This window comes from Thalassophryne amazonica, chromosome 10 (assembly GCF_902500255.1).
Source record: "Thalassophryne amazonica chromosome 10, fThaAma1.1, whole genome shotgun sequence".
In the NCBI taxonomy this organism is placed as follows: domain Eukaryota; kingdom Metazoa; phylum Chordata; class Actinopteri; order Batrachoidiformes; family Batrachoididae; genus Thalassophryne; species Thalassophryne amazonica.
In genome coordinates, this window is record NC_047112.1 from 16,326,380 (window position 1) to 16,352,274 (window position 25,895).

The window sequence follows — 25,895 nt, forward strand, 5'->3', positions numbered from 1 at the left end:
TCTATTCATCCAAAATAAAATCATCCAGCTACAAAAAGTTGGAATAAACAGGTGTGTGTGTGTGTGTGTGGCTATAAACACATTTATGGGTGATTCTTTAACTACGGGCACTATTGGCCTTGTAAATGTAATTTCCACCACACCATTGCCTTACAATATAAAGCGCCTTGGGGCAACTGTTTGTTGTGATTTGGCGCTATATACATGTGCTCTGTCACTGTTTATCTCCATAGAAACTACCCAAACAATCTTTCATACAAACTGCTTAAAGGGACATTATGTGTTGTGGTGGAAATTACGGCAATAGTGTGGGACAACTACATCTTGTTTAAAAAAGTCACAACAGTTGTATGACATTGAATACCCCAATTATGTTTTGATTATTTTACTGATATTTTAAAACATTAGAAAAAATGTTTCTTTACCATTCATTTTTATCATTGAAGATCAAAAGTCTGGGTGTGGGACAAGCACAAAACGGCAGTATTTGCATATAATGATGCTGAAAAAAGGTGAAAAAGTCAGACTACTAGAACAAATTTCTTAACACACTTTCATTGTAAAGATAACTATAAAAGTGTGAAAATTTCCCCTTTTTTCTGTTTTTCATACAATATGATCAAAGGACATAAGTGCCCGTAGTCTAACAATCACCCTTATTCTTCATATCACACTTAAAAAAAAAAAAAAAAAAAAAAAGCAGAGATCAGTTTGGCGGTAAATCACACTGACTGTGGATTAACAAACCATCTGCCTGATAAAAACCCTCTGTGACCCACATTTCATCTTCATCCATTATTATGAAACAATACATTTAAAACTCATCGCTGTAAATGAGCCTCTTAGTCTGTATCAGGACAGAGTCAACGATGCTGGGTTTTTTATTACTTATTTTTCCGGCTACCTGTAGAAACAAGTTATTTTTGTTCTCCATTTTTCTCATTTTAATCTGAAAAATGTTTCCTTCCATGAATTTTTCAGTGTATTTGCCCTGCATTTGTTCACAGAATTCAGCAAAGATCAACCGATCTGTGTGGCAACTATAATCCAAACTTGTGTGGGGGTCACTTATGATCCCTCGGGAAGAGCTATGAGATTTTCAACATTATAGCTTCAGATGTTATTCTAATTTGCCAACTATAATCATTATATTTTAGTGTTTTGGAGGGAAATGAACAGAACCAAGAACAGTAAGATTTATAGCGCACAAACATTGACGTTCAGAGTGAGGATGAAAAGGATGATGGACAAATACTCGTATATTACAGTGAAATAAATATGAAGCCACTACAAACATTCATTTATACAACCCCTGGCAAAAATTATGGAATCACCCGGCCTCGGAGGATGTTCATTCAGTTTAATTTTGTAGAAAAACAAAAAGCAGATCACAGACATGACACAAAACTAAAGTCATTTCAAACGGCAACTTTTCTGGCTTTAAGAAACACTATAAGAAATCAGGAAAAAAAAAATTGTGGCAGTCAGTAACGGTTACTTTTTTAGACCAAGCAGAGGGAAAAAATATGGAATCACTCGAGGAAAAAATTATGGAATCATGAAAAAACAAACGCTCCAACACATCACTAGTATTTTGTTGCACCACCTCTGGCTTTTATAACAGCTTGCAGTCTCTGAGGCATGGACTTAATGAGTGACAAACAGTACTCTTCATCACTCTGGCTCCAACTTTCTCTGATTGCTGTTGCCAGATCAGCTTTGCAGGTTGGAGCCTTGTCGTGGACCATTTCTTCTTCAACTTCCACCACAGAATTCAATTGGATTAAGATCCGGACTATTTGCAGCGCCATGACATTGACCCTATGGTCTTTTTGCAAGGAATGTTTTCACAGTTTTTGCTCTATGGCAAGATGCATTATCATCTTGATAAATTATATCATCCCCAAACATCCTTTCAAATGATGGATAAGAAAAGTGTCCAAAATATCACGTAAACTTTTGCATTTATTGATGATGTAATGACAGCCATCTCCCCAGTGCCTTTACCTGACATGCAGCCCCATATCATCAATGACTGTGGAAATTTACATGTTCTCTTCAGGCAGTCATCTTTATAAATCTCATTTATAAACAAAAGTTCAGCATCATCACCTTGCCCAATGCAGATTGAGATTCATCACTGAATATGACTTTCATCCAGTCATCCACAGTCCACGATTGCTTTTCCTTAGGCCCATTGTAACCTTGTTTTTTCTGTTTAGGTGTTAATGATGGCTTTCATTTAGCTTTCTGTATGTAAATCACCATTTCCTTTAGGCGTTTCTTACAGTTCGGTCACAGACGTTGACTCCAGTTTCCTCCCATTCGTTCCTCATTTGTTTTGTTGTGCATTTTTCGATTTTTGAGACATATTGCTTTAAGTTTTCTGTCTTGACGCTTTGATGTCTTCCTTGGTCTACCAGTATGTTTGCCTTTAACAACCTTCCCATGTTTGTATTTGGTCCAGAGTTTAGACACAGCTGACTGTGAACAACCAACATGTTTTGCAACACTGCGTGATGATTTACTCTCTTTTAAGAGTTTGATAATCCTCTCCTTTGTTTCAATTGACATTTCTCGTGTTGGAGCTATGATTCATGTCAGTCCACTTGGTGCAACAGCTCTCCAAGGTGTGATCACTCCTTTTTTAGATGCAGACTAACAAGCAGATCTGATCTGATGCAGGTGTTAGTTTTGGGGATGAAAATTTACAGGGTGATTCCATAATTTATTCCTCAGAATTGAGTGAGTATTTTCCCTCAGCTTGGTCTAAAAAAGTAATCGTTACTGACTGCCACAATTTTTCCTAATTTCTTATAGTGTTTCTTAAAGCCAGAAAGTTGCCATTTGAAATGACTTTAGTTTTGTGTCATGTCTGTGATCTGCTTTTTTTTCTACAAAATTAAACAACTGAACATCATGGTGATTCCATAATTATTGCCAGGGGTTGTATAGAAGTATTTCAATATAAGTGTGATTCTTAGACTACGGGCACTTATGTCCTTTGATCATATTGTATGAAAAACAGAAAAAAAAGGGTAAATTTCACACTTTTATAGTTATCTTTACAATGAAAGTGTTAAGAAATTTGTTCTGGTAGTCTATGATGACTTTTTCACCTTTTTTCAGCATCATTATATGCAAATATTGCCGTTTTGTGCTTGTCCCACACCCAGACTTTTGATCTTCAGTGATAAAAATGAATGGTAAAGAAACGTTTTTTCTAATGTTTTAAAATATCTGAATAAAATATCAGTAAAATAATCAAAACATAATTGGGGTATTCAATGTCATACAACTGTTGTGATTTTTTTAAACAAAATGTAGTTGTTCCACACTATTGCCGTAATTTCCACCTCAACACTGTAATGTCCCTTTAAACAGTTTGTTATGAAAGATTGTTTGGGTAGTTTCTATGGAGATAAACAGTGACATCAGAGCACATGTATATAGCGCCAAATCACAACAAACAGTTGCCCCAAGGCGCTTTATATTGTAAGGCAATGGTGTGGTGGAAATTACATTTACAAGGCCAATAGTGCCCGTAGTTAAAGAATCACCCATAAAGTCAATAACCCCACTCAGTCATATTAGTCGCTAAAACAGCTTGGACACTTGAGGGTTAAATACGCTCTCTCACTTTTTTATTCTGCTAGCTAAAGTCAAGCGCACAAAATCAGAATGTTTTCATCCAGTACAGAGTGAACTTTCTGAACCGTTCATCAACATGTTCACATCCCGTGTGTGTACGAGTGGGTTTACTGGCTGGACCCGTCTTCCCCTTCCAGTTCAACCAGGGGGGCGTGGCGATTGGCCTGGGAACCCTCGCTGAAGAAAACTCTCTTGATCACACCCGACTTCGGCGCTCGGATGGTGTGCTGTTGAGAAACGATGAAACGAGTTAAGAAACAATGTTTTAAAAAAGGAATGTTGGTATTAACAGGACACGCCCACCTCCATTTTCATGGCGATCATCACCATCAGCGGGTCGCCCGCCGTCACTTTGTCTCCCGCCTTCACCAGCACCTGATCACAGATAAGGAGTGTAAACAACACTTAGTGCAACGGGGAAATGACTGACAGCACCAGACAGAAAAGTATCAATAACAACTTCAGTACTCACCATATCTTCCATATACTTTTTTTTTTAACTAATTTGGGAGGAAATTTATTGCAAATTTATTACAAATTAAAAAAATTGTAGCAATCACATACAGTAGTGTTCAGAATAATAGTAGTGCTATGTTACTAAAAAGATTAATCCAGGTTTTGAGTATATTTCTTATTGTTACATGGGAAACAAGGTACCAGTATGTAGCGGGATGAAAGTCTCGGGTCCCAATTGAAAAGACGTTCCCGCTAGCTTGGCTAACGGGGAATTCCCCTTTGGCTGACCTGGTAGAGGAACGGACTTTTGGTGCGAGCCGCGTGGGTTCGATCCCCCACCGTCGTCCCGGCCACAAAGGTCCTGCTGCTTCAAGTAGATTCTCACAAATCCAACAAGACCATGATATGCACACTCTTAAGGCTATGAAACTGGGCTATTAGTAAAAAAAAAAAAAAAAAAAGTAGAAAAGGGGGTGTTCACAATAATAATAGCATCTGCTGTTGATGCTACAAACTCAAAACTATTATGTTCAAACTGCTTTTTTAGCAATCCTGTGAATCACTAAACTAGTATTTAGTTGTATAACCACAGTTTTTCATGATTTCTTCACATCTGCAAGGCATTCATTTTGTTGGTTTGGAACCAAGATTTTGCTCGTTTACTAGTGTGCTTGGGGTCACTGTCTTGTTGAAACACCCATTTCAAGGGCATGTCCTCTTCAGCATAAGTCAACATGACCTCTTCAAGTATTTTGACATATCCAAACTGATCCATGATACCTGGTATGCGATATAGGGCCCAACACCATAGTAGGAGAAACATGCCCATATCATGATGCTTGCACCACCATGCTTCACTGTCTTCACTGTGAACTGTGGCTTGAATTCAGAGTTTGGGGGTCGTCTCACAAACGGTCTGTGGCCCTTGGACCCAAAAAGAACAATTTTACTCTCATCAGTCCACAAAATATTCCTCCATTTCTCTTTAGGCCAGTTGATGTGTTCTTTGGCAAATTGTAACCTCTTCTGCACATGTCTTTTATTTAACAGAGGGACTTTGTGGGGGATTCTTGCAAATAAATTAGCTTCACACAGGTGTCTTCTAACTGTCACAGCACTTACAGGTAACTCCAGACTGTCTTTGATCATCCTGGAGCTGATCAATGGGTGAGCCTTTGTCATTCTGGTTATTCTTCTATCCATTTTGATGGTTGTTTTCCATTTTCTTCCACGCGTCTCTGGTTTTTTTGTCCATTTTAAAGCATTGGAGATCATTGTAGATGAACAGCCTATAATTTTTTGCACCTGCGTATAAGTTTTCCCCTCTCAAACCTTTTATTCAAACTACGCTGTTCTTCTGAATAATGTCTTGAACGTCCCATTTTCCTCAGGCTTTCAAAGAGAAAAGCATGTTCAACAGGTGCTGGCTTCATCCTTAAATAGGGGACACCTGATTCACACCTGTTTGTTCCACAAAACTGACGAACTCACTGACAGAATGCCACACTACTATTATTGTGAACACCCCCTTTTCTACTTTTTTTTTACTAATAGCCCAATTTCATAGCCTTAAGAGTGTGAATATCATGAATGCTTGGTCTTGTTGGATTTGTGATAATCTACTGGTATCTTGTTTCCCATGTAACAATAAGAAATATACTCAAAACCTGGATTAATCTTTTTAGTCACATAGCACTACTATTATTCTGAACACTACTGTACATGCTTAAGTATTCACAGCCTTTGCCATGAAGCTCAAATTTGAGCTCAGGTGCATCCTGTTTCCACTGATCCACTTGTGTGAAGCACCTTGAATCAACTGTTGTGATCTGGCACTATATAAATAAAAATAAATTGAAATTGATCATCCTTGAGATGTTTCTACAGCTTAACTGGAGTCCACCTGGGGAAAATTCAGTTGATTGGACATGATTTGGAAAGACACACGCATGTCTACATATAAGGTCCCACAGTTGACTGCATGTCAGAGCACAAACCAAGCATGAAGTCAAAGGAATTGTCTGTAGACCTCTGAGACAGGATTGTGTGGAGGCACAAATCTGGGGAAGGTTACAGAAACATTTCTGCTCCTTTGAAGGCTCCAATGAGCACAGTGGCCTCCATCATCCGTAAATGGAAGAAGTTCAGATCCACCAGGATTCTTCCCTAGAGCTGGTCACCCGTCTAAACTGAGGGATCAGTAGAGAAGGGCTTTAGTCAGGGAGGTGACCATGATGAATGCAGCAATGTACAGAGACGTCTTGGATGAAAACCTGCTCCAGAGCGCTCTTGACCTCAGTCTGTGGTGACGGTTCATCTTTCAGCAGGACAATGACCCTAAACACACAGTCAAAATATCAAAGGAGTGACTTCAGGACAACTCTGTGAATGTCCTTGAGTGGCCCAGCCAGAGCCCGGACCTGAATCTGATTGAACATCTCTGCAGAGATCTGAAAATGTCTGTGCACTGACACTCCTCATCCAATTGGATGGAGCTTGAGAGGTGCTGCAAAGAGAAATGGACAAAACTACCCAAAGATAGGTGCACCAAGCTTGTGGCATCATATTCAAGAAGACCTGAGGCTGTAATTGCTGCCAAAGGTGCATCAACAAAGTACTGAGCAAAGGGTGTGAATACTTATGTACGCGCGATTTTTTTTATTTTTTTAAGAAATTTGGATCATGTTTGTGGCCCAGGAAAGGGAAGTTTGGGGTTCCCTGCTGGAACTGTTGCCCCCGCAACCCGGTTCCAGATAAACGGTTGAAGAAGAGTGAGTAAATTTGCAATAAATAAATAAAATAAAATTTTTCATATTGTCATTATGGGGTATTTATTGTAAGTGGAATTTTAAGGGAACAAAAGAAATTTACTCCATTTTGGAATAAGGCTGTAACTTAATAAAATGTGGAGAAGTGAAGCACTATGAATACTTTCTGGATGTACTCCAGTGTGACCTATATATGGGTTTTTCCTCTGCAAGTGGCATTTTATAAAGAGGTGTCATGTATCTTCTGGAAAATATGATAGTTAGGTATTTATAACATTTTTATAGTGAAACCAAAGGCAAATTTCCACATTGTGGACAATAAAGTTTACATATCATATTAATTATAATTAAAAATTGACAGAATTTGACTTGATTTTAGACGTGATAACTTCTGTGATTTATTTCTACTGTTGCACAGAAAAATATACTCTTTTCAAAGTGATTCAAATCCTGTAAGATCTTATTTTCATTTGTTGAAATGATTAGAAATTTAATCTACAGCCCCTGGCAAAAATTATGGAATCACCGGCCTCGGAGGATGTTCATTCAGTTGTTTAATTTTGTAGAAAAAAAAGCAGATCACAGACATGACACAAAACTAAAGTAATTTCAAATGGCAACTTTCTGGCTTTAAGAAACACTATAAGAAATCAGGAAAAAAATTGTGGCAGTCAGTAACGGTTACTTTTTTTAGACCAAGCAGAGGGAAAAAAATACGGAATCACTCAATTCTGAGGAAAAAATTATGGAATCATGAAAAACAAAAGAACACTCCAACACATCACTAATATTTTGTTGCACCACCTCTGGCTTTTATAACAGCTTGCTGTCTCTGAGGCATGGACTTAATGAGTGACAAACAGTAGTCTTCATCAATCTGGCTCCAACTTTCTTTGATTGCTGTTGCCAGATCAGCTTTGCAGGTTGGAGCGTTGTCATGGACCATTTTCTTCAACTTCCACCAAAGATTTTCAATTGGATTAAGATCCGGACTATTTGCAGGACATGACATTGACCCTGTGTGTCTTTTTGCAAGGAATGTTTTCACAGTTTTTGCTCTATGGCAAGATGCATTATCATCTTGAAAAATGATATCATCCCCAAACATCCTTTCAATTGATGGGATAAGAAAAGTATCCAAAATATCAACGTAAACTTGTGCATTTATTGATGATGTAATGACAGCCATCTCCCCAGTGCCTTTACCTGACATGCAGCCCCATATCATCAATGACTGTGGAAATTTACATGTTCTCTTCAGGCAGTCATCTTTATAAATCTCATTGGAACGGCACCAAACAAAAGTTCCAGCATCATCACCTTGCCCAATGCAGATTCGAGATTCATCACTGAATATGACTTTCATCCAGTCATCCACAGTCCACGATTGCTTTTCCTTAGCCCATTGTAACCTTGTTTTTTCTGTTTAGGTGTTAATGATGGCTTTCGTTTAGCTTTTCTGTATGTAAATCCCATTTCCTTTAGGCGGTTTCTTACAGTTCGGTCACAGACGTTGACTCCAGTTTCCTCCCATTCGTTCCTCATATGTTTTGTTGTGCATTTTCGAATTTTGAGACATATTGCTTTAAGTTTTCTGTCTTGACGCTTTGATGTCTTCCTTGGTCTACCAGTATGTTTGCCTTTAACAACCTTCCCATGTTGTTTGTATTTGGTCCAGAGTTTAGACACAGCTGACTGTGAACAACCAACATCTTTTACAACATTGCGTAATGATTTACCCTCTTTTAAGAGTTTGGTAATCCTCTCCTTTGTTTCAATTGACATCTCTCGTGTTGGAGCCATGATTCATGTCAGTCCACTTGGTGCAACAGCTCTCCAAGGTGTGATCACTCCTTTTTAGATGCAGACTAACGAGCAGATCTGATTTGATGCAGGTGTTAGTTTTGGGGATGAAAATTTACAGGGTGATTCCATAATTTATTCCTCAGAATTGAGTGAGTCCATATTTTTTCCCTCTGCTTGGTCTAAAAAAGTAACCATTACTGACTGCCACAATTTTTTTTCTTGATTTCTTATAGTGTTTCTTAAAGCCAGAAAGTTGCCATTTGAAATGACTTTAGTTTTGTGTCATGTCTGTGATCTGCTTTTTTTCTACAAAATTAAACAACTGAATGAACATCCTCTGAGGCCGGTGATTCCATAATTTTTGCAAGGGGTTGTATTTCATGTACTCTGATTTTAAACTGCTTAAAAGGATTAAAGTGCTTTTAAATCACATGAAGTGGATTTTGATCTGATTCTAAGCCAGTAATAAAATGTTTTAGAATCAGAATGGCTTCTGGAAATTTCAAGTCTGGGCTGCAAACCTTTTACAATGGTTTTGCTTCAAAGACAACTTAAACCCATTTAAAGTGATTTAAAAGTACTTTAATCCTCTCTGGTCTCAGCCACTTTAAAACCAGACTGAAAGTTAACTTGATTTACAATCATTTAAGTGAGAAAAGTATATAATGCAGGATGTGGACCATTTTAAGTTTTTAATCTCTTGATTCTCTCGTGGCTATTGAAGTAATAAAACCGTTGACTGTGAGCTGTCTTCGTGGCTTCCCTCACTACTCACAGCTTTCTAGGCAGATTTATTATTCAGCCTCTCTCGTTCATTCATTTTAAGTTTATTTATGACACAACCAAGATGAAAGAAGCAAAACATTGACCCAAAAAAATAAATAAATCTGTTTTTTAAAGATGAAATATTTGGATGTGGGGGCGCCTGCAGGGAGGCACCGATTACATTGGCAGAAGTTAACAGCAGTAAACTGACCTTCTCTACTGTTCCGGTCATGGGGGCCACAGCTCCACCCTGAGCTCCAGATGTGCTCACGCCAGCCAGATACTTTGGCACAGGAACAGACACCTGGGAACTGCCTTCCTGCAGCACAGACGGAAAGATGCCAACAAGCAGGCAGGACGGTTACCGAGAGACTCTGAACAGGCTTTAAGTCACTGAGATGTCACTGCAACATTGTTTGTCTGCACTCCACAGGTCTGAAAGACATGTAGGACGAGAAACCAGGGCTGGCAGAATGTGGGTTTAATTACTTACATTTGAGTCTTTTTGTTTCTTTTTAAAACAAACCGATTAAAAGCTGCATAGCAGCAGGAGGGACTCGTACCGTAGAGAACAGGTGCACCGTGTTGTCCAGGATCACCAGCTTTGGATGTGACTTCACCCCGTTGACAGAACAGTGCAAAAATGAAGCTCCGCCCTCAAACTCCACCTCTCCTGTCACATGGTGCAGCTCTTCACCAATCTGAAAGAGGGAACAAATACCAGCTCTTACTTCTGGTTCTACATTTACATTTTCAGATGCTATACTCTTATTTTGGAGGGGTAAAGCTATTTGTTTATATTCTCAGAGTTAAAAAATTGTGCAAACTGGATTTGGTAAAAACATTAATGCCTTGTCATTCTCAATCAACTGACTGATAATCATAAAAACAAAGACAACAACAATGACTATTTGACACACAAACCACAGCTCACCTGCACAGTGTAGCTCCCATCCTTATTGTAAATGATGACCACATCAACTTCTGAAAAAGGACAAAAATCAATCAGTTCTGATACATAATCAAACAAGATATCACTAGGGGAGAAGAACGGGGGGGTGCAGCAGCACCTTATTTTTGGCCTCAAAATGACATTTTTATTTGGAATTTTGAATAATAGATTTGAGTTCATTAACAGTCACAGACCAGAGAAAAACGTCATTATTTACACGTTCATTAGTCATCACCAGCCCACTATAATTCAACCTCAAAACACCTTGTTAACAGACTTCAACGTTAAAAATAGTAAATTAAAATTGAGTGTAAGATGCCAGAGTAATTATTTTTTTGTTGTTTTATTCCAGATGCTATGGTGTTTCTGCAGGTGATTATGCACTTTTTATACAGTAGTGTTCAGAATAATAAGTGACTAAAAGATTAATCCAGGTTTTGAGTATATTTCTTATTGGTACATGGGAAACAAGGTACCAGTAGATTCAATAGATTCTCACAATTCCAACAAGACCAAGCATTCATGATATGCAAACTCCTAAGGCTATGAAATTGGGCTATTAGTAAAAAAAAAAAAAAAAGTAGAAAAGGGGGTGTTCACAATAATAGTAGTGTGGCATTCAGTCAGTGAGTTCGTCAATTTTGTGGAACAAACGTGTGAATCAGGTGTCCCCTATTTAAGGATGAAGCCAGCACCTGTTGAACATGCTTTTCTCTTTGAAAGCCTGAGGAAAATGGGATGTTCAAAACATTGTTCAGAAGAACAGCGTAGTTTGATTAAAAAGTTGATTGGTGAGGGGAAAACTTATACGCAGGTGCAAAATATTATAGGCTGTTCATCTACAATGATCTCCAATGCTTTAAAATGGACAAAAAAAACACAGATGCATGGAAGAAAATGGAAAACAACCATCAAAATGGATAGAAGAATAACCAGAATGGCAAAGGCTCACCCATTGATCAGCTCCAGGATGATCAAAGACAGTCTGGAGTTACCTGTAAGTGCTGTGACAGTTAGAAGATGCCTGTGTGAAGCTAATTTATTTGCAAGAATCCCCCACAAAGTCCCTCTGTTAAATAAAAGACGTGCAGAAGAGGTTGTAATTTGCCAAAGAACATAACAACTGGCCTAAAGAGAAATGGAGGAATATTTTGTGGACTGATGAGAGTAAAACTGTTCTTTTCGGGTCCAAGGGCCGCAGACAGTTTGTGAGACGACCCCCAAACTCTGAATTCAAGCCACAGTTCACAGTGAAGACAGTGAAGCATGGTGGTGCAAGCATCATGATATGGGCATGTTTCTCCTACTATGGTGTTGGGCCTATATATCGCATACCAGGTATCATGGATCAGTTTGGATATGTCAAAATACTTGAAGTCATGTTGTCTTATGCTGAAGAGGACATGCCCTTGAAATGGGTGTTTCAACAAGACAATGACCCCAAGCACACTAGTAAACGAGTAAAATCTTGGTTCCAAACCAACAAAATGAATGCCTCGCAGATGTGAAGAAATCATGAAAAACTGTGGTTATACACCTAAATACTAGTTTAGTGATTCACAGGATTGCTAAAAAAGCAGTTTGAACATAATAGTTTTGAGTTTGTAGCATCAACAGCAGATGCTACTATTATTGTGAACACCCCCTTTTCTACTTTTTTTTTACTAATAGCCCAATTTCATAGCCTTAAGAGTGTGAATATCATGAATGCTTGGTCTGGTTGGAATTGTGAGAATCTATTGAATCTACTGGTATATTGTTTCCCATGTAACAATAAGAAATATACTCAAAACCTGGATTCATCTTTTTAGTCACATAGCACTACTATTATTCTGAACACTACTGTATATAATAGTCACTTTATTGATATCACACATTACTGTCCTCCTGAGCAGATACACCACTTAAGAAAAGTGTTTTCTGGAGCTCCAGCCATGCTTGGCTCAGTGAGCTCAGGACAGCACAGAGGAAGCAGGAATCCGGTGAAGCGCCGCACAGACTAGGGGTGGGGTGAAAAAAAAAAAAAAAATCGATTCTCAGATGCATCACAATGTAGATGTGGACAATTCTGAATTGGTTCACAAATGTCAATCCATTTTATAAATGCTAATTGCTTCAGTTGGAACGTGGCTGCTGGCCGCCGTTAATAAGCACTTTTCACATTTCTTGTATGTAAACCTGTCTTTCCAACTTCACTGTGCATTTTTTGAGCTGGTGATGTATGGTACTTTTTATCATACGGCTTTGTTACAGCCTAACTTTGTAAAAACTGAAGGCGACAGAACAGTTGCAACTTCTACACTGCGTATGTGAAGAAAACAGAAAAAAACCCGCTGTTTTTGGACAATATTCAACACACCACAGGACAAGGATCAAGCGATAATTTCTGGCTACATCTGAACACAGTTTTTAACTTCAAAACCTAAAAAAAAAAAAAAATTTCAGTGACTGATAGCCACACAGTTGAAAATATGGCTCAGCTGTTTAAAAATGTACTGGAAATAAGTTCATTTTGCATCATTACTATCAATACTTTGATTTGAAAAGTACCAAGCAGTCACACTGAGAAAAAAAAAAAAATGTCTTAACAAAAAAAAGATCCATGAAGATGCATTGATATTATTTTAGAATCGAATCAATCAAAAGTATTAGGTGCCTAAAAATTCCCACGCCAAACACATTTAGTCCTCAGTTCCTGATGTTTCAGTGATTACTTCCGTGATATGTGCCCCAGGCTGCCTGTAGTGGAGCATGAGACGTGTGTGTGTATATATATATATATATATATATATATATATATATATATATATATATATATATATATATAGTAAACCATGGCAAAGTGAGGATGTGGATGGCGTTAATTTAGCAAGCTCACGGGTGATTACGATGATTATACGCTCTCCCAAGTTGAGAGGGTTATTTAGAGAAGGTGTAGCACCTGTGATGGACTTCTGCTTTGCCCCGATGTTGCCTTATTGTCCATACTTCACGAGATGTTTTTACACTGAGTGCTGAGCTCCTGAAACCAGAACTCTGCTGAAACCGACCTCTCGCGTGAGTCACAGACCGCCACATGGCACAAGATTCACAACTGCGAAACACTTTGATTTCACTGCAACTCTGCATCAAGATTTAGAGTTAGTACTTTAAACACAGTTCACTGTAACAAATCTGCAATAAATCTGATACCATTATCTAAACTTTACAATTAATTTGCAGTTTTTATGCGTGCCAAACCATGATGGTGGTCTGTATGAACCAACTATGCTTCTTTTCACTACTATCTGGCACCACAGGCCTATACAGGACTGACTTACTTTACAAAAAAAGCTCTGGTCTTAAGAAAGACATTTTCCAAAACTATATCTTGAACTGGGGCGGGGGTAGCTGTTATATTCAGAACAATGTGTTAATTGTATATAGTTTACACATTTTCATGCACCAACCTCATCCGACCAGCAGGGACTTACTTCTGTCTCCAAGCTGTAACGTCAAGTTTCTGTTGAACTGTATGTTCAGTCTCCAACCGTTACTGGAGCCGAAAGGAGAGAACAAGTCTGTGAATCACACACACACACACACACACACACACAGGTCAGACAGAAATTATGTGTCCCCACCACTAAAAGATGAAATCCCACTTTTCTTTCCTGCTAAATCAGCCTTTGCTCACCGGAGGAGGTCTGTGTGAACTCCAGTGTGTGTTTCCGCTCCCGGAGCACCAGGCCCAGGGCCGCCTGGCAAATCTGTGCCCCAGAAGGAGCTCTCAGAGCGGGGAAGAGGTCGGCGTAGTGCTGAGGAATGAAGCTGGTGCTCACGTTTCCAGCTTCAAACTCTGGGTGAGCCGAGAGACTTAGCAGAAAGTCGATGTTGGTGTTCAGACCCACGATCTGACAGCAGGATACAAAATTAATTCTACAAATCAATAAATCATCATCCCAGGTGACCCTGAGCACAGCGTTTACATCATATCTGCAAGATGGAGCACTCACTATACAGCCTCTGTATGTACACTATGCTTTTTTTTATTATTGTTAGCATTTACAGCCACAATTAATTTATATCCATCAACCTTAACATGTAGTATTTAAATATTTATCTGTGTTCTTTTATTAATTTTCTCCCCTTTTGTTTCTTCTAGTAACTGTTGTTGGGGGGGGGGGGTCCTGACCCACAGCTTTAGGCCCAGTGTTAAAAACAAGACCCAAATCAGTATTAGAGAGAAGTTCCTTTCAGGTGGATGTAGGGTTCTGCAAAGGGTTTTGACCCTTAGCGGTGGGATGACATGTGAAGCACGTGGCTTCTTCATGCTTCTTCTTAGGGCCCTGTCCCACTGGTGTTTAGGAGGATTTGCATATGGATTGCGCAGAAAATTGGCCCATATTCGCCAAACATCCACAATATCCGTGTAACATGCCTGTATGAGTCGGCCATCATCCGAACACGCCCGTGATCATCCGCAGAGGCACGCATGTCCGCATCCAGGATTTTTGAGCTACTCAAAAATCCTGGATGCGGATAACATCTGCCTTACATACTCCATATACAATATACTCAATTCATACACAATACATACTCACTCTATGCGCTGCATATCTGCCGTTAACCGCTGATATCCGCAACTGACGGGGATTTGCGGCTTGGCAGCGGACCAGGACAGTGTGTAAAACAGATATATACTGTGCCCATCATGTCCACATCACAAACTAAAATAAGTTGTAGCGAATGCATACAGATTGGCCACAAATAAAGCGTTTTTATTACATCTGCTTTGCGGACAATCTGTGAATGCATAACAAACACGTCACGTAAACCGAAAGTACTATATGAGGCAGAAAGCGACATACCTGCCAGTCAGTGCCCGTCTGGCTGTGTAAATCCACAAAGATGTAGCTGCTGCAATCCAGGACTTTTATTTAACACCAACAAAAGGAAGAGTTGCTGTTTAGCCACAACTCACGCTGAAGTCTGTTTTCTGTGACACTCTCCAAAAAAAAAAACACAGTCTCACACACTCCCCAAACTCATGAACAGTTAACCCTCACATGACAACAAGAACATGAACTCTGTGATCAACTTGTCCAAGTCCAGCAAATGCTCCAGAGGCTGTATTGTTGGTGTGAATAGTGATGCTGACGGCCCGACTGCGCTTCTTTTATGACCGCAATGCAGATGTAGTGCACGCGCAACACATGCACGATGCATTCATAATACACCCATAATACTGCCGTGATAATCTCAATGTGTTGGATCAGTTTCCTCACTACATGCGTTATATAACTGTGATTGTTCATCATATATCCACTATATATTATTAATATATCCGTAATTCATACTGGGACATGTGTCATTTTTGGCCATTTTTGCTGCGGACGACAACGAACGTCGCAATTTGTGTACTCAATCTTGCGCAATGATCCTCTCCCCAGTGGGACAGGGCCCTTAAACAGAAAATAAAAGCTTAAATTATGTTGATAGTTTTTTGGTTTTCCTTTTTTCCCACAGTTTATACTGACGATTATCTATTTTGATGTATTTTTTCTGTATTTAATGTAGTTTAATGTTGGAAAGTAAAGCAAATCTTTGGCCAAATGTTTAATTAATCCTATAAAAGAATTACTCAGTGATTCTCGAAACACACCGTGTTTGCTGAAGTTTAACTTGCATTTTAAGTGGATTTTCTTTAATATATCTTCTATTCATATTATGATCTGAAATTCAAAATAAGTAAAACTATAAATTCAAGTATTCTGCAATTCAGATTCAGACAACTTTATTGATCCCTAAAAGGGCAATTCATTTCACACCCTCAGACAAATATACAACAATTAATCAACAGTTATTACTAGTTGAACGTAACAATGGCACACATCAGAATTAAAACAACTGCACATATACATTTGTTTATGTACGCAAAACTTTGAAACAGTCCGTCTTCTGAATTGAGGAAATGTGGGGGGGGGGGGGGGGGGGCAGCAACCACGTGGTCACGCAGCCAGTTGGGGGGAGAACGGGGAGCTGCCGCAGCTAAAGCCACACTGCGCCCCGGAGGGGGAAGGAGTGGCGTGAGCGGGGAGTGGGGATGGGGAGGAGGAGATGCGACCGCCCTCGCCGGAGTCCCAAGCAGTTTGGGACTCCGGTGAATTTTCATGGATAAAAGCACCCCCAAAAAAACACTTGTCCAGCAGACAGACTTACGTTGTACTGTCGTAGGCAGTAGCGCAGCTTCTTTAAGGCGGCTGAGCGGTCCTCGCCCACACCACCAGCTTGGCGATCATTGGATCATAATGAGCTGATACTTCATCTCCTGAAAATGCACAGACATAAAAGGAAACAAAAACCATTGACCAGAGAAATAAATGATTATTTCACCACTAGCATCATCTGCTCCAGACAGTTCTGCACAGCATTTTTGACAATTCTCTTGTCCATCCATTGATGCCATGTGGATTATCTTTAGTTATAACAATAGTATGATTTTTTTTAAATCATTTTCTTTTGTATCTTGTCTGTAGGTTTGCAAGCTGTGTTAATTTAGGCACTGTTTTATGCTAAAGACAGCTGAATCACATCCTGTAATCCAATTTATCTAAATTCAACACCAGATTGTTTGATCTAACAGCCTGGTTCAGACATACAGATCACTGACAGGGGGTGTAGAGTCATGAGTCATCTGTGTAGCACTGACACATTGTGTTTTTGTTTCAGTTTGCTAAGCATTAGCATGTAAAGGCTGAACAGCAGTGTCCAAGGACTTCGCCATGTGGAACCCTGAGGACATTTTTCTGTCTTGTTCAAATTTGTCAAACGTCTTTGAAGCCAAAAAAGTAATAAAGCAACAACTGGGAACTAGAAGAGATGTATTTTAGTAGATTCATTCATTCATTTCCTGCTGCTTAACTGAGTTCAGGCCATGGTTGGCAGCAGAGTAAGCAGTTCAGACCACACTTCCCTCCTCCCGGAGGATCCCAAGCCGTTTAGCAGAAGTAATCCCTCCTGGTGTTCTTGGCTCTTTCCCCGGGGACTCCCCCAGTTGGACGAAGCTGGAAGACCCTCCTTAGGGAGACTACCAGGTAGCATTTCCATTTTACTAACTACGGCTACAAAATTATCAGAAACTTGACTGGCACCTCCCCTTTATACAAGGACCACCCAAAAATGTATGATGTCTGCGAGGAGAGGGCAACTCCTACACAAAGTTCGGTGAAAATCAGCTCGTCAAGCAATAGTAGTACCAGCAATACCCCCCCACCCCCACCACCCCCCCACCACACACACACACACACAAATCCACCACCTGCCCAAAACACTAAAAGAAGAAGAAAAAAACTACGGGTAACAGTTCCATCAAACTGAATCTTCAAGCTGTCCACAAATACACAATCTAACACTCACTGCAAACGCTTCAAGAAAATGATCCGTATTTTTGAGGAACCATGGTTATAAAAACATGACATTACCAGAACACACGCACAAATATAACATCATGTCCTCCCGACCTTCTCGGACTCCAGTCTCAATGCGGGTGTATTGATCTGATGGAGGGGTGGAGAGATGCAAGCAGAGGCCCCCGCCCCTGGAAGAAAGTCATTATTTGGGTCCTCAGCGTAGATACGTGCCTCAAACGAGTGTCCCTTTAGCATGATGTCATCTGGAGCAGTGGCAGGCGTTCCCCTGCTGCCACCTGCAGGAAAAAACAAACACACTGAGCTGATTAAAGGTAAGACTCTCAGTTGTCCTTCTCTCTATTTGTCTCTGTCCCTGCTCTCCTCACCCTGAGCTGCCACTCCACCCAGGTCTGTCCCAGTGATCATCTCAGAGACGGGATGTTCCACCTGCAGCCTCGTGTTCATCTCCATGAAGTAGAAGTTGTGCTGAGCATCCATGATGAACTCCACTGTACCTAAACACAGAACGACAGAAAGATACGCAAATAAGACATCAGGTCGACAACAAGACACAAGTGCGATGAGAAGACTACAGGGTACAGGATCAGGGTACATGGTGTTTGTCTCATTCAACACAAGACGACACCGGTTCAAAAGGACAAGTGCAATGAGAGGACACTGGTGTAACAGTTTATCTTCCCCCTGGATATCTGACCCCCCGGGGGTATATGGTTTTCTATTACCCCACATGTGTGTTCTATACATACGAGGTCTATTAGAAAAGTATCCGACCTTATTATTTTTTTCAAAAAACCATATGGATTTGAATCACGTGTGATTGCGTTCAGCCAAGCTGAACCTTCGTGCGCATGCATGAGTTTTTTCACGCATGTCTGTTGCGGTCATTCGCCTGTGAGCAGGCTTTGAGTGAGGAGTGGTCACCCCTCTCATCGTTTTTTCATTGTTTAGGAATGGCTCAGAGACTGCCACTTTGCTTGATCAAAATTTTTTCAGAACTGTGAGGGGACATCAAAGTGGACACCATTCAAGAAATTCAGATGGTTTTTGGTGAAATTTTTATGGGCTTCAAAGAGATTACGAGGTGTTACTGTCGCTTTAAGGACGGCCCAGAGTGACTGGTGGTGCGCCGCGCTCCGAAGCCGCCATCGACAGGCTGAGCAACCATTTAATTTCTAAACGGATGGCTGTATGGATCCGTGACCATTGTGTGCAATTTCTCTGGTTATCACAAGAGCTGGAAATCAACCATTTTCCGGCAGATTTCACTTTTAACAAGAGATTTTGTCATGGAAAGCCGAGCGGAGGCTTCGCGCGTCACGATGGATTCGCTGCTGGAGCGAGACAAAACCACCTCCATTTTGGTCTCACAGGACAGCTTTGAGATGGCGTTCAGACAGCTGTCGGTGGTTTTTCCATCGAGTGATTATCCGAGAAATTGTGGATGTGCCTGGACATGCCAGAACATGTCCTGTGAGGCTTCATCACGGCGTTGCTTTGTGCCTTGCGGCACCGCCGCGACGCGCGAAGCCTCCGCTCCTCTTTCCATGACAAAAACTCCTGTAACAGTGGAATGTGCCGTTCATTTCCAAACTGGACGCTGTGTTTTATCCGGGATGTCGTCTGACTAGCACAGGAATTGTGAAAAGACGTGGACATCAGCACTTTTTCGGCACATGAGACGACGTGCGGAGGCATTCCGCGCGTCGCGGTGGTTGCCGCACCGCATGGCGCAAAGCAACGCCGTGATGAAGCCTCACAGGACATGTTCTGCATGTCCAGGCACATCCACAATTTCTCGGATAATCACTCGAAGAAAAACCACGACAGCTGTCTGAACGCCATCTCAAAGCCGTCCTGTGAGACCAAAACGGAGGTGGTTTTGTCTCGCTCCAGTAGCGAATCCATCGTGATGCGCGAAGCCTCTCGCGCGGCTTTCCATGACCAAATCTCTTGTTAAAAGTGAAATCTGGCCAGAAAATGGTTGATGTCCTGCTCTTGTGATTAACAGAGAAGAAATGCACACGATGGTCACAGATCCATACAGCATCGTTAGAAATGAAATGGTCGCTCAGCCTGTCGATGGCGGCTTCGGAGCGCGGCGCACCACCAGTCGCTCTGGGCCGTCCGTAAAGCGACAGTAACACTCCGTAATCTCTTTGAAGCCCATAAAATTTTCACCAAAAACCATCTGAATTTCTCGAATGGTGTCCACTTTGATGTCCCTCACAGTTTCTGAAAAAATTTTGATCAAGCAAAGCGGCAGTCTCTGAGCCATTCCTAAACAATGAAAAAAAACGATGACAGGGGTGGACCACTCCTCACTCAAAGCCTGCTCACAGGCGAATGACGCAACCGACAGGCGTGACAAAACTCACACATGCGCATGAAGGTTCAAGCTTGGCTGACGCAATCACACGTGATTCAAATCCATATGGTTTTTGAAAAAAAAAATAAGGTCGGATACTTTTCTAATAGACCTTGTATACTGTGGATATTTTATGCAAAACTATACTGGAGTATTTTCCATCACATCACATATTTCAGGTTGAGAGAGATATCCTGGGATATCTTCCTCCCCGGGGGGAAGCTATCCAGGGGGGGGAGTTATACTGTTTACACCGGTTCAACAACGAGGACAACATCGGTCGACAAGAAGCTACAGGGTACCAGTACAGAGGTAACCGGTTTCAACAATGAGGACACAAGTTAAGAGACCAGTTCTCTGTGTGAGGCGCTGAGGTGTGAAGGTGCATCTCACCTGCTCCAACCTAGTTCACAGCTTTTTGCTGCTCGAACTGCTGCCTTCTCCAAGTTTTCTCTGAACCTCTGAGCTAATCCCGGGCTGGGCAGGAGAAAAAAAAAAAAACAAACAAAAAAAACATGTAGTACAGCAGAAAAAGCCCCACCCATCCCATTTTGTTAACAATATTTAAATTTTTTTCACGTATGCAGACAATTTTCAAAACATACAGATCTTGGTGAATATAGAACGTTACATCACCATGTCATTTATGACTTCTGACCCAAACTCATATTCGCACCATGAAATGTTATGTCAGACATAAACTTGTATATGTCACAAACACAAGACTCACCCCTGGTGCTTCCTCTATGATCTTCTGAGTCTCCTTTGGACACTGCAGTCCCGCCTCTATACAGATAGACAGCATTACCATGCATGTTCACCAAAAACCTGGACCTCCACAATGTCTAATAGGAGAATGTTAGACAAGAAAATAAAGACCCTCCAACGGTTTCACCTGAAATATTCAAGTCTGAGTGGACCTCACTATTAGCCAGAAGAACCTTAAGCACCAACAACTGTGTGCAAAATGCTCAAAAATAAACCACTGAAACAGTATCAAACGCAATTTGAATGCAAATAAATAATGTAAAAAGGGGTCATAATGTGCAAAACAGGTTTTTAAATTTACATTTTGCAAATAAATGTGCTCAAGGTTTTCATGGAAAAAAAATTCTCAAAATCTCACAAGTCTCTGTTTTAAGAAACTCTTTGGTTATCAGCGTGGCCAGCAGCAGCTCTTTCCCATTTAAAGTAAAACACATGCACATCTGTGTTTGGCCAATGTCGTGTTAGACAATTCTTACAGTTATGCTAATTGGTCAAAAACTAACCAAGCTGAGCAATAAAAATGTGGATCTTTCCCGCCACCCAAAAATGATACATGCATTCACTGTAGGACAGCCGCTTCTCATGGGTCTGCAAGGTCCACCAACCCATCACCTAAATTCTCCAGTATGCTAAAAAACATTCATCCACAGTCGAACGGACCACAGCACAATGTCACGATATATCCCAGCTCACTGTGGATCCCCAAAGGATTTATTTTTTTTTAAGGTGCGGACAAGGTTTCAATCTGTGAGCATCCAGGATGCCAATCCGTGAAACTGAGATGGTGCCTTAAGGAAACTGGTTTATCTCAGAAGATATCTTGTGCTTTTGCTGGATTTCATTCAGGATTACAGACTCATAAATTGTCATAATTGGGCTGATTTTGTTCTGGAACAGGTCTGCTTTCTGTAGATACCCACATACTGTCAATTCATTGAGAAATAATGATTACATTGCTGGGACCGCCTACGCGTTCCTCTAATTTAAATGGACCTGTACTGGCATTCTGAAGTTTGAGACCCCTTTAAATATATCATTTTAACAGGACAGAAACAGGATGTTTGATGCTTTCAAATGGGGACTAAGTTAAGAACAAGTGCTGAAGGAGGAAAAAAAAGGCGTGAACAGAGCGACTCGGCACAGCAGCAACTACATTCTAATGTCGCTTGGTTCAGTTTCATTATCAAATTAATTCAAGAAATGAGGCGTCTTCATGAGCCAAGTGAGTACCTGGGGTCCTCTACAAACTTCTCAAGCAGCATGACATCATCGTTGAAGGACTTCCTGGCCTCCCGTCTCGCCGACTCCAACTGTTCCAAGAAGTCTGAATCCGACTGCGCAATTCGCATTCCCTAAACACAAACGACCATCTAATTGTTTAAGCTGAACTAACTTCCTCCAGGTTAGAACTGTCACTTTGGTGAGGTTATTTTGGGTTTTCTGTGCTCTCTCACCTTCCCCCCTCCTCCGCGTACTGCCTTAATCATCACCGGGTAGCCAATCTGGGCAGCCTCTGCCTGCAGCCTCTCATTTGACTGGTCCTCTCCGTGGTACCCGCCGATAACTGGGACTCCAGCAGCTGACATGATGTGTTTGGACGTGCTGAAGAGGGAGATTTCACTCTCATTAACACAGCGATGCCACAGCTGCAGCTTTTATGGAGATTTATTACACCGTTCTCTGAAAACTGGAGCAGCTGTTGTACGTGAGGTTGATTAGTTATTTACATGAACACACAGGAGCTTGCAGCACGTGCAGGGACACCGCAGCCCCTATATGCACGGATTTAAGGCTCGTTGTCACTCTTAAGATTACAGTGAGAAGAGTGAGGTGATCTGAGGATGATGTGGAATCTCCTCTCTGGTGTGAAAGCATCTTGTCAGGTGGCATTACCTCTTAATGCCCATGTCTCGGATGGCAGAGGAAGGTGGACCGACGAAGATGATGCCTTCCTGTTTACACGCTTCTGCAAACTCTGTGTTCTCTGAGAGAAAGCCATAACCTGGGTGGACAGCCTGCAAACACACAGACACTAAATCATTTGAAAAAACCTCACTCAACCATGAAAAAAAAAAAATCTCACACAGGGATGGAGACATGTTTTAATTATTCCACCTGTGACCTCAGTGGCTCCATCCCACGAGTCCAACCGCTGTCAACAAATGTACTCACATGTGAGCCGGACTTCTTGGCAACTTCTAAAACTTTCTCAATAGAAAGATAACTCTGTTGGGAGGGTGCGGGGCCGATGTGATAGGCTTCATCTGCCTAAACCAAAAACACACCAAGTTTATGATTGATCATTGACAGTGCAAGAAAAATAAACACTGGATAGTGGAAATAAAACTGTTCTGAAGGTTCTTTCCAAAAGCAGATGAATGAACTGACACACAGAGACAGGAGAAGGTGATGTCTGTCGCCTCACCATGGCCACATGCATGGAGTTTCTGTCTGCGTCGCTGTAGACAGCTACAGAGCGGACACCCATCTTCTTGGCTGTACGCATCACACGACACGCGATCTCACCGCGATTGGCTATCAGCACCTTCTCGATCCTCCCCACACCTGGACAAGTAGGCATTTCAATTTTTTGAAATAAAAAATAAATAAATAAATAAATAATAATAATAATTTTACCCACTTATGTTATCTTTAAAGGATAAAGCTACTGCACTTAACATAGAAAAGTCCTTAAATCCTCATAGCTGAGACGCTGCAGCAAGTCAAAATTTAGTTGATTAAATTCATTTTGCTTCTTGTTGCATCAAGCAGCAACACCACATTTCTAAAATAAATGCAACTTATAGACTGTTGCAACATACGTATATAATTTCCCTGTTCAACATATATTTTCACATTTTGAACAGATACAACTTATAGTCGGCAAAATACAGAAGCTTTTCCTGATTTTCTTGCTTAAATGGTTAATCAATTATAAAAATAATGCATCAATGATTTAATCATTTCTTTCTGTATGATTTGCATCAGAAATGTTATTTTGTGGCTGCATAAACACATTATGCATAGGTTTAGGTCATTCTGTTTTGGATTTAATAAAGCAAGTTATTGTTTATAAGGCTGTGTTATTTATGTCTCCCCAAGTGTAATTTACAGGTGTTTAAAACTGATTTTAAAATGTTTGATTCATTGTGCCCCAGACACTAATTCACTGGGCACAGTGAATCAACTTAGAATATAATGAGAAAAAAAAACACATGACTATAAAGATTTCGTCAAAATTATTAAATACATGCTGATGCAAATACAAACTATAATCCAGTAAAACAGCTATGTAATGTGTGTGTAATGTGACACACATAAGTCATGTTATCAAATAGCTGATAGACTGGAGAAGACATAACACATGCTCATCAATTGGACAGGGTAGTCTTCTAACTAATAATTTTTTGGGCCACCTTTCCTCTGTTGTGAGAAATAAATACAAACACACAAAATTTACTTTTGATAAGAAAAAACTGACTTCACTTCACTGTATCCAAAAACAAAACACTAATTTATAAGGGAATGTCTTTATGCATAAAAATATGGCATAACTGCTGCAAATACATATGTAGTTTTGCAGATACAGCTACTGATTCACTGTGCCCCGGTTTCCCCTACAGTGGAAAAAGTAGATGAAAATATATATAAATATTTATATAAATAATTCTGTATTAGTTATTAAAATGAAAACATGTCAGCAACAGCAGATCAAGTGAACCTCAGTTATTCTATATGGCATAAATCATAATAATGGTTAAGATGTTTTATTTTCAGCTCTAGTAAAAATACCTAAAAAGCATTTCCTTCACTCACCTCCTGAAACAAGCCTCACACCTCTTTTGGACCATGACAGTTTTCTGAGGAAAAAAGTGAAAAATCAGAACAGATTTTCATTTACATCTCTAACACGACATAAGTCAGACTGACAGAGAAGATGCTGAAGAAAAGAAACGTTAAGGCGGTGAGGCTATTGAAATAATTAGTCACTGTGAAGCAACAAAGTCGAGCTATGGAACTATGTAGAAAAAAGATCACAGACATGACACAAAACTAAAGTCATTTCAAATGGCAACTTTCTGGCTTTAAGAAACACTATAAGAAATCAGGAAAAATAATTGTGGCAGTCAGTAACGGTTACTTTTTTAGACCAAGCAGAGGGAAAAAAAATATGGACTCACTCAATTCTGAGGAATAAATTATGGAATCACCCTGTAAATTTTCATCCCCAAAACTAACACCTGCATCAAATCAGATCTGCTCATTAGTCTGCATCTAAAAAGGAGTGATCACACCTTGGAGAGATGTTGCACCAAGTGGACTGACATGAATCATGGCTCCAACATGAGAGATGTCAATTGAAACAAAGAAGAGGATTATCAAACTCTTAAAAGAGAGTAAATCATCACGCAATGTTGCAAAAGATGTTGGTTGTTCACAGTCAGCTGTGTCTAAACTCTGGACCAAATACAAACAACATGGGAAGGTTGTTAAAGGCAAACATACTGGTAGACCAAGGAAGACATCAAAGCGTCAAGACAGAAAACTTAAAGCAATATGTCTCAAAAATTGGTGGAAGTTGAAGAAAATGGTCCATGACAAGGCTCCAACCTGCAAAGCTGATCTGGCAACAGCAATCAGAGAAAGTTGGAGCCAGATTGATGAAGACTACTGTTTGTCACTCATTAAGTCCATGCCTCAGAGACTGCAAGCTGTTATAAAAGCCAGAGGTGGTGTAACAAAATACTAGTGATGTGTTGGAGCGTTCTTTTGTTTTTCATGATTCCATAATTTTTTCCTCAGAATTGAGTGATTCCATATTTTTTCCCTCTGCTTGGTCTAGAAAAGTAACCGTTACTGACTGCCACAATTTTTTTTTTTTCCTGATTTCTTATAGTGTTTCTTAAAGCCAGAAAGTTGCCATTTGAAATTTTAGTTTTGTGTCATGTCTG

At 40.3% G+C, this 25,895-nt stretch overlaps 1 protein-coding gene across 1 annotated transcript in view; it reads right to left on the reverse strand.

Annotated features, from left to right (window-relative positions):
- mccc1 (methylcrotonoyl-CoA carboxylase 1 (alpha)) overlaps nt 1-25,895 on the reverse strand; it is a 37,565-nt gene that overhangs the window by 10,396 nt on the left and 1,274 nt on the right. The window contains 26 exon segments of the mRNA XM_034179475.1: nt 3,717-3,878; nt 3,955-4,026; nt 9,658-9,765; nt 10,010-10,147; nt 10,381-10,430; nt 13,872-13,958; nt 14,075-14,291; nt 16,600-16,655; nt 16,658-16,708; nt 17,901-17,964; nt 17,967-18,055; nt 18,058-18,085; nt 18,176-18,193; nt 18,195-18,304; nt 20,569-20,593; nt 20,596-20,652; nt 20,906-20,934; nt 20,937-20,961; nt 20,964-20,990; nt 20,992-21,020; nt 22,163-22,295; nt 22,398-22,545; nt 22,837-22,958; nt 23,116-23,211; nt 23,369-23,508; nt 24,760-24,803. Coding sequence (XP_034035366.1) covers nt 3,759-3,878; nt 3,955-4,026; nt 9,658-9,765; nt 10,010-10,147; nt 10,381-10,430; nt 13,872-13,958; nt 14,075-14,291; nt 16,600-16,655; nt 16,658-16,708; nt 17,901-17,964; nt 17,967-18,055; nt 18,058-18,085; nt 18,176-18,193; nt 18,195-18,304; nt 20,569-20,593; nt 20,596-20,652; nt 20,906-20,934; nt 20,937-20,961; nt 20,964-20,990; nt 20,992-21,020; nt 22,163-22,295; nt 22,398-22,545; nt 22,837-22,958; nt 23,116-23,211; nt 23,369-23,508; nt 24,760-24,803 — 2,083 coding nt within the window. The 3' untranslated portion in view covers nt 3,717-3,758.